Raw genomic sequence first — 13,383 nt, 5'->3', positions numbered from 1 at the left:
GTGGACTCATTTTCAGGACTAATGATTGTTAAGTGCTTGATGGTTTGCTCCATCCCATAGTTGCTGATAACTTTCTATAGACTGGTGGTGTGGGCATGTAAGCAAGTCGGAACAGTGAGCTCTCAAAGCTGCATTAAAGTTCTTATTGAACTCCTGAAGTTGGGGTAAGTGTGAGGCAGTTGAACCGAGAAGGGGTGGAACTGTGTGTGCTCTAGCGGCAGGTGACTGATATCTCCTGGGCGTATCTGTGTAGTAGAGTGATTGACAGTATTTGTGTTGGTTATCAGCAGGGCACAGGTCAGTACAGTAAAGTACAGTACAAAAACAAGAATAAGAACGTGTGTGTGTGTGTGTGTGTGCGCGCACCGCGCATCATGTCTCGTATGTGTGGTACAACATAACAACATGCATGCGTTACGTAATAAAGACATCGGCAGTTGTGGACGGCATTTTTAATGGCACTAATAAAGTCATAAAACTGTTTTTGTTTTTATTTTTCAAAGAACCGTGGTGAGGAGCGAGCGCCCATGCCGGCACCACCGGGCTGTGAAAAAGAGCAGCTGATATGAGTGGACTGAGACTTTGTGGACGACCATCTGGAGGATGTGGGAGAAGAGAGAGAGAGAGAGAGAGAGAGAAAGAGTCCATAACGCCTCTCTCGTACACTTCCTCTCTCTGAGCTCTGTGGTGCCCTAACGCTGAATAATCATCAAAACACACCTGCCTACGATGGGCAACCCTGAGAGTCCGTCAAAGCAGACACTGGCTGGACAGAGAGAAAGGGAGAAATGGACAAAAAGAGGGACTGAAGGAAAGACAGAGAGAGAGAGAGAGAGAGAGAGAGAGAGAGAGAGAGAGAGAGAGAGAGAGAGAGAGAGAGAGAGAGAGAGAGAGAGAGATAGAACTGAGTACTGAGGCGTTACCTTCTCTCCGTAGCCGCGGTCTTTGGTCATCATCTCCCGGAGCGTCTGCAGCACTTTGATGCACAGACGCTCCTCATTCTCCTCCAGCAGCTGCTTGGTGTGTTTAATCAACCTGCAGAGAGAAGAGAGAGAGATGGAGAGAGAGAGAGAGAGAGAGAGAGAGAGAGAGAGAGAGAGAGAGAGAGAGAGAGAGAGAGAGAGAAAGAAAGAGAAAAAAAGAAAGAAAGAAAGAAAGAAAGAAAGAAAGAAAGAAAGAAAGAAAGAGAGAGAGAGAGAGAGAGAGAGAGAGAGAGAGAGAGAGAGAGAGAGAGAGAGAGGTAGGCCACAGACACAAACAACAATGGGGCTTAGTCATCTTTCCTCGGCAGTCACCTGGACAGACATCAATTCACCTGCTTTCCAAGACAAGGACACACACAAGCGTGAGTGAGTCACAGTCACACGAGAGAGGGCAGGTGAGTTAAATGGAACGTGAACGGGCCCTTAGTCACTTAGTGTGAGTGGGAGCGTCAGTCACATGTTACAGAGCATGGTGGAGCACGTAATCCGTGTACCTGCACCTGTTGAGGCTAGGAGCCCCAGTCAAGACTGCTGCTCCAGGCTCACAAAAGCTTCTGGGGGGGGGGGGTTGGGCAGGGCAAGCAACAGAGTGTCAGATAATCCTCATAGACACTAGCACCTCACCCTGTGTTCACACTGTGATACACCCACTGTATACATTTACTTTTCTTTTAGCAGATGCTTTTATCCACAGCAACTTACAAAAATAAGGGAACAACATTCAAGAAACAATGCAGAGGAGACATTGCTTACAGTAGGTAGCATTTAATACTACAATACTATTACCAGAGGATGAGAGTGCAGACGTTTTTAAGTACAAGTCAGTTTATATACACTGGTCTATGTGTTTGTGACCTACAGTAGCTGTAACGTTACTCTCAAATGGGATTGTGTATCCTTTTCCAGAGTGTGTTCCATATAGAATAGTGGGTGTGGGGAGATTGTGGAGCCGGTCAGAGGGAGTCTATATACACTGGTCTATGTGTTTGTGACCTACAGTAGCTGTAACGTTACTCTCAAATGGGATTGTGTATCCTTTTCCAGAGTGTGTTCCATATAGAATAGTGGGTGTGGGGAGATCGTGGAGCCGTTCGGAGGGAGTTTATATACACTGGTCTATGTGTTTGTGACCTAGCTGTAACGTTCGGAGGGAGTCTTACTTGGAGATGAAGCCTCCGCTCTCACACTTCTTGCGTGCCTCCGTGTTTTCAGGGAAAAGCAGCTCGGGCCGGTGAAGCACGTCCACCAGCACGGAAAGCTCGGCCTGCACCAGCGGCCGCAGCCGGTCCTCCAGGGCGGACACAATGTCCTGTGGTGGGGGTGGGGGGGGGGGGGGGGGGGGGGGGGGGGGGGTGTCAGAATTGGTCAGATATGATGAACCCACTTTGCCTGGGATTAAAGCATGATTTGCAGACACAACTTATAACAGACTGTTTTTGTGAGATGGTTGCATGGTTGCTGTGTTTGCTACAAATGTATGCATCTCTATCAAATCAAATAGGATCTCTATCAAATCATCTATATCAAATTCTATTGGTTGTATTGATAAGTTGGTTCTGGAAACAATCTGGAAAAGCCCTACAAATATGCAGCCCTGTAAACAAATCCCATATCCATACATACTGTATAAAGCCCTACAAATATGCAGCCCTGTAAACAAATCCCATATAAATATGCAGCCCTGTAAACAAATCCCATATCCATACATATACTGGCCCACGCACACACACAAGGTCTGCTCACGCCTGTGCCATGTACAGCTCCGGAAAAAAATAAGAGACCACTGCACTTTTCTTACGGTTGCTGAGTGACATTAGAATGAGTTGCCGGTCATATTCAAAATTAATAGACCACTGCAAAGATGTGCAGTGGCCTCTTAATTGTTTCCAGAGCTGTACATTAGGTCTGAATATGCTATGCTAAGCTATGCCCAGCAAAGTAAACAAAGTCCCATCTCAATCAGTCAACGCGGCGGAGGCCCGGCTTGTCTGACTCATCGCCGGGACACCGTGTCCCACCGGCCACGACTCAGCACTCCGTGGCTGGGCGTCGGGGCTCACACACACGGCAGTAGCGGCTCGGGAAGTGGCCTGCACGTGTGAAGAAGGGTACAGTGTGTTCTCATCCAGGCCCACGCAGGGCCATCGGCATGACCTCACCACTCAGGCCTCGCCTCTCTATTGGATTTCTCTAATCCCGCCAACGAGGTCAGTCCTCACTCACACTCACACACACACTACAAACACACACACACACACACACACACACACTACAAACACATGACACACACTGCACTCGCATGTGAAGGACTCCAGAAACCACTGATAACTTCTGTAGTAAGACCTTACTTCCAACAACCCACTGCGGTTGTGTCAACATGGGAAATTAATTAGACTTATGGTCTTACAGGCTGTAGAGCACATGCAGTCAGTGCTGCAAAGCCTGTGCCATCTGTGCACATACATTACATGCAGAGTGCGTATGCACGAAGCACTGACATGCCACAAACAAGGTTTTGGATTTCATCAGATCCACAGAGAAGTATCTTTATTATCTGGGCACATACAGTACAAATTTTCCTCACGGGATCAAAAAGTATATATATACTTAATATATCTCTGATGGCAGTAATTTGCCCCTAACTCTTTAATAACTCCAGTTTAACTTGAACTTTTAAAAACAGTAGTTCTACACACAACAAAACAAGCAGTGCTCTCTAGTAACAAAAGCTTGAGCTCAACATGGACTGAGTGGGAGTGAGTGTGTGAGTGAGTGAGTGAGTGAGTGAATGAGTGTGTGTGTGCGTGTGTGTGTGTAATCCTTTGTCTGGCTGCCTCTGAGCTGGCCCGACTGGAGCTAGTGGAGTGCACTCAGGGACTTGTGGGGTGAGGCGAGCCGCCTTCCCGAACTCTGCTCTTCTGGAGAACTCTGCTGTAAAGCTCGGGGAAGCCTGCCCTGAACTTCATAACCCTGACTCCAACGCCAACTTCGACTCCACCCAGTGACTACATGCTAGAGCAGAAACAGGCGTGAGGGGGGGGGGGGGGGGGGGGGGACTTGTGGTTAACCACAAAACACTCCCTTTACTCCCCCCCAAACCCCCACCCACTCAGTGCACACTTTCAAACACACAGATTACTCAGAAGAAAGAAAACACACACACACACACCTCCCTCTCCTCCCACCTCTACGGCCACCAGCACAGCCGACTCATGAGTGACACATGACCCACATACCACTTCTCCCCAACCCCGCAGACCTTCCACACGTGCACACGCATGCACACACACACACAACACACACAAACACATGCACGCACGCACGCACGCACGCACACACACACAAAAACCAAACCAAACACAAAAATGCGTGTGTGTGTGTGTGGGTTTTTGTGTGTGTGTGCGTGCGTGTTTTTGTGTGTGTGTGTATACAGTATATACATATATATATATATATATATATATATATATATATATATATATATATATATATATATATAAAAACACACACACACACACACACACACACACACATATATATATATGCATGTGCATGCGCACACACACACACACACACGCATTTTTTTTCTGCCCTATTTTCTCCAGAACTCTGAGGTCTTGCGTCTGTTTCGGGGAAATGCTGTTTCAATGGTGCATGACGATGCAGAGGGAGGTCTGACTGATGGAGGCCAGGCGTCTATCTTCAGCCTCCACTCCTCACGTTCGCACCGTGAGTCAGAGACCCAGTCCACCTCTCTCACCTCTGCCTGGCTTACATAGGAGGTTGCTCTGAAGCCCTCATAGAGCCTAGTTTTTTTAGATGAATTACTGTTAAAACAGGGACATAGCGAGAAGCTGGTCCCAGACTGATGGTCAAAGGGGTTATACAAAGGACCACAAAGTCAGTGACCACAAAACAGAACAGAAGAGTACTTCTTAAAGGGGATGTCCAGGATTTGTTTTTTACCCTGGGTCGATTTTTTTTTATCCTTTTGCCACTGGTCCTGGATTGAGTTAGAATGTTAGAAGACAAATGTCATGTTGCCAAATAGCGCTGTGTCGCATCACTTGCCGTTAAAACATTCTAATTAAAAACAAAGTAATCAAACGGACTTTGTGGCTGACAGTTACCTGCATTGCGTGCAGTTAGGATGAAAAACATTTCCTAGACATAACTGAAATGTTCTGAGAGCGATGCACTGATGTACCTGTAACCTCTCTATGATGTTCCTGTAGTCTCGTGACGTGGTCTGTGTGGAGTCGCGCCTGGTGGCGTTGCGCGTTGAGAGCCTCCAGTTCAGGATCGTCTTCTGCACCACATTATTGGATTTCACAAACAGGTTGTTCACCTGACTATCCAGATCCACAGGGATGGCGATGGCTCTGCTCTTAGCTGCGAATGAAAACGGTGACGCAAACCAACTCAAACACAAAGCTTAAATAAAAACTTGGCTTAGGCCATGTCTACACGTAGCCAGGGATTTTGAAAAACTGATATGTTTCTTCCTCCGTGTTTTAAAATAATTCTGTCCACACGTCACAATCCAAAAAATCCCTGTCAAAAAACCCACTGAAACGGAGTTTTCAAAAATCTCCACTTTGGCCGGATTTTAAAAAATACCTGTTTTGATGTGTACCAAAGGCCAAAATGCATAAAAAAAATCTCAGTTTGTGTGTGGAAAATTATGTGGATATGTGTCTCACTGTAAGAGTGCTTTGGTTGTGCACCAGATGGAATAAAGGTGTCCTGTTGTGCAGTGGGATGCCTCACCTACGTCTGACAGGACCTTGATGCAACCTTCCACTGAGGCCTTCTGGGTGGGCATCAGCCAGTTGCAGTGGTACACCCTGAAGACACCTTGCAGGAGCTGAACAAATACAGGCTGCCGGGTCTGAGGACGAGCGAGAGAACACAGAGGATGAGACGGAAGGAACAGGGAAAGTAAGAGGGCAAGCACATCTGTATACAGCTCTGGAAAAAGAGACCACTGCACTTTTTTTTTTTTCTGATGTCATCCTACGGTTGCTGAGTGACATTCAAATGAGTTGACGGTCATATATTTGCAAATTTGCAGTGGTCTTACTTTTGAATTACTAAGGAGGAGGCAAATATCCACACAGCACACTTTTGTCTTTTTTGCTCCCAAAAAGGTGGTTTAATTGTACATTTTGAGCACTCTGGTCGGGCAGGTACATCCAGAGAAGAAACCGGGGGAATGACAGACACAGTGGGATGCACATTCAACAATCACAAGGAGACGTGAGAAAACAAGCTAAAACATCCAACTGCAGACGGTTACAGGGGTTTTAGAACTCACAAGCTAACACGCTAGTCATAAGTCAAGCTAACACATGCTTATCATTCTGAAGATTTGCTTTGTATATGGGGTGTGGCTTTTTTCTGTGAACTGTTGGGTACTTACCTCGTATCGTATCTATTAAGGAGAAACAAAACTGGAAAACATGTTTGTGGAACAGAATGTGATTTGTGTAAATCCACTCAGGTTCCTATGACACTGCCAAGAGTATGAGGAAGCGTACGTGTTCATCTATCACACTCATTCAGCAGTCAACACTTTTACGCCATGTCCTGATCCTGAGTGACAACGCTTTAAATCCCTAGGGTGATTTCCCATACAAAGCCCCTATTGTTATGGACCCAGTGGAGACCTTAGTGACTCTACACACCACCACAGACACAAAAACCAGCAGGGAGGGGGCGGGGGGACATTTAAAAGTTTCCTTCCTGGACGCATATTCGATTAGCTATTTAGCTAAGTTTAGTGCACCTGTGGGAGTAAGATTGTGAGACAACCCAAATGCATTCTGACAGGCCAGTCGTCCTATGACCAGCTGTCCCACACAGGCTCGCTAAACTAGCACGTCGCACCACCATACTGCTACCACCACAAACCGTGATAACACTCTGGGCTGGATCCACAAACAAACAAATACCTCGGTTATTTTGCCCAAAATGGAGGCCTGTCTCAAAACAGAGAGAGAAAAAGAGAGAGAGAGAGAGAGAGATAGAGGGGGGGAAACAGGGAACAAGAGAGAGAAATGAATGAGAGGGCCGAAGGAAAAGGAATGAAGGAGCTTCTGGGAAATGGGGCTCTTCATTTAGAGTCAGGACGTAGCTACCAGGAACACACGGGATCAGACACAGGAAGGGTAGGGTCACCACCAAAGCATGTTGTTGCTACAGCTTATCGCTTCTGCATTACAGCAGTGTGTGTGTGTGTGTGTGTGTGTGTGTGTGTGTGTGTGTGTGTGTGTGTGTGTGTGTGTGTGTGTGTGTGTGTGTGTGTGTGTGTGTGTGTGTGTTGAAATTGTGCTGACGATACATTAATCGTAAGTGGGTAATCTCAGCCGCCATCAGCACTGCCTTCTGAGGCAGCTTCTGGCAAGTCCGGCAAGTCCTGGCATAGGGAGGGTGGTGTGTGTGTGTGTGTGTGTGTGTGTGTGTGTGTGTGTGTGTGTGTGGTGGGGGGGGGGGGTATTACTCAAGGGGCCCAGGGAGAGGAGAAGTGGACTAGTCTTCCAAAAAGTGCAACGGATGACCGACTGAGACAACCGCATACAGGCGGGGACACAGGATTGTGCTCAAACCCCATGCCCTGCTGTTGCCGCAGCAACCATGCCTGAATATAGCTAAAGCTAGGCCCAGACATGAGGAGGTGAGAGTGCTACTAGGAACACGGTGTCACAACAACGAGTGCTTGGAAGGAGTGAGGAGTATATGGGGAGACAGAGAGGAAGTCCTTGTGAAGAGTCAGACACACCCTGGAGGATTAATGGGGAAGCGTCCTTCCCGTTACTTACATACATAAGATGGGCCACCTACGGACGGGGAAGATGTGTCAGAGATCACAAGGTCAGCCAGGGCTGCTGCTACAACCAGACAGGCTACTCTACACACAACCAGTGCCCCTCTGTCTGTGTGTGTGTTTGTGTTTGAATTTTTTCAGGCTTTTTCCCCATTTCCATGTAGTTTCTACATATTTGCATACATAGGCGGTATGCCTTTCTGTATCTGTTCCATGTAACAGTGGTCAAGTCCCTCTCATTGTGTGTGTGTGTGTGTTCCTACATGCAGGTTTTAGTTGAACTTTACCTGCAGGCTGGTGCTCTGGTCAGAGAAGGGCGAGCTGAAGAAGGTGGTGACGATGCTCATGACCGTCTCGGTCACATAGCGCTCCAGCACGGTGTCAGCGTGCTTCCTGTCACTTGTGTTGTTACACACCTAAGAGCACACATGCACACGCACACACATCCCCTAAGTGTAGTGAAACAGCTTCCTGAGTAGTGATAACATCCACATCACACAAATTTCGCTTCCTGTTTGATTCACAAGAACGCTAACAAACTGACTAACAAACTTCTCATGGATCTAAAACAAAATGTTATTTTATTTAACCGTTCAAAACCTCCTAAACTATTGCATGTTCCCTAATGGCCAAATAAAAATAACATTGACCCTGCCAGCAAGACAGGACAATAATATGCTGCTTGTGTAAGGAGTCTTTTGTGCCATGGCTGTAGTAGCAGTAGTTGTATCTCAATATATAAAATAAATGAACAGGATTTTATAAAGACAGAAACAAATGAAATTGTGTGAATCACTATGGTTTGACTTTTGGCCACAAGATTATTTGCAAGGTCAGAATGGAGCGACCCAAATAGAACTGATAGGGTCATATGAGAGTTGACGTGGAGGACATTAGAGAATTATGAAGCACTTCAGTAATCAAAAAACCACATCTACACAACAACGCCTAATGCAATCTGTGACAAGTGATCTGAAAGCATTGTAGTTCTGTCTACCCTGCAGATGTCCACCAGGAAGTTCTCAAAGAGCTTCCACATGTGGTTGCTGGTGTAGATCTCCTTCATCTCCACCTCCGTGTCCACGTAGCAGTGGTTCAGGAAGTTGATGTAGGCTATTTTCACCTGTGAGCAGATCACGAGAAACCAACGTCATTTGTGGTCAACGACTTCCTCATTTCTACGTTTGTGTGAGGATACGGTGTGGTTTTAGAGAGCAAGGTGTAGTGAAGGGTATTTTTGCACTTTTCATCACATATGTGGTGTAAGTGCTGATTTGCATCAGCCAATCCATATGGGGGGGGGAACTGGCCATATACTGTAGGTCTAATATGAAAGTTTAATATGACAGTTGTAATACTAGCTACTTCACCTGGTATACTTGGTTTAATCTTTTACTTTGCCTGATGATAAGGGCCAAAAACAGGTAAAAGACCATTGCTGTGACAAAAACAAAAACCCCAGAGAGGACTTGAAACTATTAAAACATTGTGGCGACGGCGGGCTTGCCTCGGGGATGCAGTCCTCGTGAGTGACCACACGCACAATGTCGTCTAGCGGCAGCAGGGAGTTGCACTTGATCTCGGTGTAGACATTCTTGCCCTCGGTGCAGACGGCCAGCAGCTCCACCAGGTGGATGTGGTACATGAGCTGGCTGTTCTCGTCCATGCGGTCGCGCTCCGAGCGCATCATCTGCACCAGCGTCTGGAAGGACGCCCGGTCGTTGTAGAACACCAGCACGTCCTCGCCCGCGTTGACCAGCTGACAGCGCAGACCAGCACGCAACACACACACACGCAGACACAAACACATAAAATAAACGATTAAATAAGCACACTCATTTCAGACACTCTTGTAAGTAATTTCAGTGAAATACCCCGTTTGGCTCATCTATCTGACCTCGGCCATGACGATGTCCTGGCACTTCTTGATGAACTTGTTCTCGGCCTTGACAATGGTCTGCAGGAACTTGAGGTACTGGACGTGCCGGCCGCGGGTCTCGATGCAGTGGACAAAGTGCTGCACGACCCGCTCGTTGATCTCGCTGCACAGCTGGAAGTTGTTCATGAAGATGTGCCGCATGGTCACCGCCTCCAGGATCTAGCAGAGGGAGGAGATGTCGACATGACCAACCAAACGCTACCAGACCACCAACAAACTAAATTCAATAAAGATAGTAAACGATAAAGAATGGACATTTGAGTCCATGTTAACCCTAATGAGAGAGAGAGAGAGAAAGTTTGAGTGAAAGAGAGAGAGAGAGGCAAAGTGTGTGTGGGGGTGTGTGTGTGTGTGTGTGGGGGGGGGGGGGGGGGGGGTGGTACACAGAATTACCCCTGGGTTGAGGAACAGGTTGAGGTGCTTGTGGAGCAGGGTCTGGTTCTGTTGGTTCCCTGCACAGAAGTTCTGCAGGAACTCATGAGCCAGCTTCATAATCTCCTGCATGCGGACATCTTCGCCCTAGTGGGACCATCACCACACGCACTACATATCAGCACAGGCTTAATCATCACATTTCGACTGCAGGGTAATCACTAAGATAAGAGCGGTATGAAATATGACCGCCGCCCAGTCCTGCACATTCTCTCCGCAAAAATAATTCACGCTTGTCAATTTGTCTCCTTCTCCTTCTCCATCCTCTACTTTTGTGTATGTAAATGAGTGTGTGCATTATTATAGTGTGTGTTTGTTTTTGTCTATATGTGTGCTTCGGTGTGTGTGTGTTTGTTTATGTGTGTGTGCGTATGGGTGTATTTATGTCTGTGTGTGCATGTGTGTGTGCCTGTGTGTGTTTGTGTGCATGTTTGTGAGTGTGTGTGTGTGTGCGTGCCTGTGTGTGTGCATGTGAGTGTATGCGTGCCTGTGTGTGTACATGTGTGCTGTGTGTGTGTGTGTGCATATTCGTGTGTATGTATGTGTGTGTGTGTGTGTAGCTGATATGGCCCCCTATGAACGGAATTCCACGAAACTTGGCATGCATTCAGAGGGTGTCATAATGATCCTACACTTAAAAAAAAATATGGTCCTCCTACGTTTCTCCAGATATTCACAGAAAACTGTGTCCGCCCTACCCTCCTTTCGGGGTGTCCAGTCTGGCGGGGATCAATCAAAACAATGATTCCGTATCATCCTTGTGGGGCCCACCTAGTTTGGTGCACCTCGGCTTTCAGTGTTCCAAGAATCGTTGACACAAAATTACTGAATAAAAAAATAAATAAAAAATACGGAAGAAAAAAAAAACTGACTAAACCTATATGACCGTCGCTTCGTGGCAGTCATAATTAGTAGCCTGTCTGCACTATGATCGTTGCTCATTACTATGTAGTGTTTGCATTGCACAAATATGCAAAATTCCAAATTCCAAGCATAAAGTACAACCAACCAACACAGCCTCAACCAACATCACAGCCAAAAAGATAAAAGGGATAACATCAATTGTCAACTAACAATCAATTGTCAAGGCACTGCATCCTTTCAGTTGCTACATAAAAAGCAAAGGTGGCAGATTTGGACCTTCTTATTATTTGGACCTTCACACACACACACACACACACACCTTCTCGTAGGGGATCTGCAGCAGCTCCAGCACCACACTGTGCGCCCCCATGTTCCTCAGGAGCCTCTGCTGCTGCTTCTTACTCTTCTTCCCTGACGATCCTTCCTGGACACAGAGCTTACTGAGCCGTATCAGGATCTACACACACACACACACACACACACACACACACACACACACACAAATAAATAAACAACACACACACACGCACGCACGCACACATACACACAACCAGGTCTCTCCTCTTTCTTTCTCATTCCAGAGCAAGTGAGAAGGAAAGTGAACAGAACTCTCTGTCCGGCCCTGCTTCAGAAGAGAAGCGCGTCTCAATGGCCATGTTCCTGGCCATTAGGGTGGTGCAAGCACACATTACCTCCTTAACTACGCGGTAATTATAGCTGCTTGTGCTCTCCGTCTTCTTCTTGTCTGAGCCGCCCGACTCCCCCTGCACAGAGAGGGAGAGAGAGAGAGAAAACAAGCTCCGGGTCAAGCGTTTCTCTCTCTCCCTCACATACATACATAACACATACGTGCACGCAAAAGTATACACACATAAACACTTGCAGATTTACATACATCAACATCCACATCCTCAGAAGTATACACAGAAACACAGACAGATAAAAATACACGTGTGAAAACGCACAAAACAGACACACGAGTCTAACCTTCTTCTTGTGGTCGGACTCGGCTGCAGGTCCATCTCCTCCATCATTGTTCTCATCGCCCTGCCTCTTGTAGACCCACAGCTCAGACTTCTCCACGATGGAGCGCAACTGGTCCAGATCGCTCTTGATCTGCTTGTAGTTCTCCACATCCTGACTGGTGACCAGCAGCTGGACCTACAGCATTACACAAGGAGACCATCAGAGCAATTCATCGTCTCTAGTTTCTGGTGACAAGCGGCTGGACCTGACGGAGAGGAAAACAGGACCCAAAACAAACGTCATCACACAGGAATTTAGATACGTCACTGCGCTCCCCTGCTTCAGTGCTCAGTGCGTCCAGTGCCTTTTTAATGAAAAACAAACCTATTTCTATTCTCATTCTGGAAGGTGCTTAAAACATTTGTGCTGTTATTCATGCGAGTTTCAGGCCAGATACTGCTCAAAAAACAAAAGGCTCTGCAGAGGTTCCTTCCCCACCTCTTTGAAGGCCATGACCACCCCCCCCCCTCTCTGTATCTGTGTACTGTATCTATGTATCTGTGTGTGTGTGTGTGTGTGTGTGTGTGCGTGTGTGTGTGTGTGTGTGTGTTTGTGTGTGTGGTATTACCTGTTTGAAGGCCATGAGCACCTCCTGTCTCTGGCTGAAGTGCCTGAAGAGCAGGTGAAGCGCCCCCGACACCAGAGGAGGGTAGTCATGCATGGTTAGGTGGAGGAGAACCCGCAGGAATGTCCGACCACCGTGGTCATCCAGGTCCAGTGGTGTGTTCTCCTCACTGAGAGGAGAGAGCAGCAGGTCACACACAGCTAGCAGAAGAAAGCACCTGCACCTTTATAAACAAGACAAAACTATAAATTAGGCTTTACCTTCCACCAAATATACCCTCTGCTTGCTCTTCGATCTTCTCAAAATCGAGTGCTGCTGACCAAAAAAAGAGGCAAACAATCTTTTTAACGTTCAGGGGGGAAAAAAGAATGTAGCACCTGGTTTGAAATGGAAGTCTGAGAGCAATGGCCAAACCTGGCATGTTGTTGGATCCGTCTGGATTGGCCACTGCAGCTGCCAAGTCCGTCTGGGTGTTTGTTTCATCAAACTCACGCTTGAAGATGCAGAGCAGGCAAGAGATGCGGTAATCTAGCCGCACATTCAAGATGAACTGCCGAGAGCAAACACAGCATAGGGAGTGATTCCCTCAATCAATGCAGTAGCCTTCTTACCATTAAAATAACAACTGGCTCTTCAGTTACTCATCAGTATCCTGGTTATTTAAATCTAAACAAAATGCTCAAACAGCTCAGTAGATAAGGAAAAGTATTCAAATCAATCTATAGATCACTAGATTCAAAAGATCAAT

At 46.9% G+C, this 13,383-nt stretch overlaps 1 protein-coding gene across 9 annotated transcripts in view; it reads right to left on the bottom strand.

The window, feature by feature from the left end:
- Nucleotides 1-13,383, bottom strand: part of itpr1b (inositol 1,4,5-trisphosphate receptor, type 1b) — a 127,986-nt gene that overhangs the window by 68,983 nt on the left and 45,620 nt on the right. For all 9 annotated transcript variants that reach the window (XM_042088140.1, XM_042088141.1, XM_042088142.1 and 6 more), the window contains 15 exons: nt 13,050-13,185; nt 12,896-12,950; nt 12,639-12,804; nt 12,032-12,205; nt 11,737-11,808; nt 11,364-11,501; nt 10,142-10,267; nt 9,707-9,907; nt 9,317-9,568; nt 8,807-8,932; nt 8,097-8,225; nt 5,754-5,874; nt 5,191-5,375; nt 2,144-2,292; nt 924-1,035 (listed from right to left, as the gene is read on the bottom strand). In XM_042088140.1, the coding sequence (XP_041944074.1) occupies nt 924-1,035; nt 2,144-2,292; nt 5,191-5,375; nt 5,754-5,874; nt 8,097-8,225; nt 8,807-8,932; nt 9,317-9,568; nt 9,707-9,907; nt 10,142-10,267; nt 11,364-11,501; nt 11,737-11,808; nt 12,032-12,205; nt 12,639-12,804; nt 12,896-12,950; nt 13,050-13,185 (2,142 nt within the window). The remainder of the gene's footprint in view (nt 1-923; nt 1,036-2,143; nt 2,293-5,190; nt 5,376-5,753; nt 5,875-8,096; nt 8,226-8,806; nt 8,933-9,316; nt 9,569-9,706; nt 9,908-10,141; nt 10,268-11,363; nt 11,502-11,736; nt 11,809-12,031; nt 12,206-12,638; nt 12,805-12,895; nt 12,951-13,049; nt 13,186-13,383) is intronic.

This window comes from Alosa sapidissima, chromosome 4, assembly GCF_018492685.1.
Source record: "Alosa sapidissima isolate fAloSap1 chromosome 4, fAloSap1.pri, whole genome shotgun sequence".
NCBI lineage: Eukaryota > Metazoa > Chordata > Actinopteri > Clupeiformes > Clupeidae > Alosa > Alosa sapidissima.
Note: the sequence above shows the minus strand (reverse complement) of the source record. Positions and strands in the feature narration are given on the sequence as shown.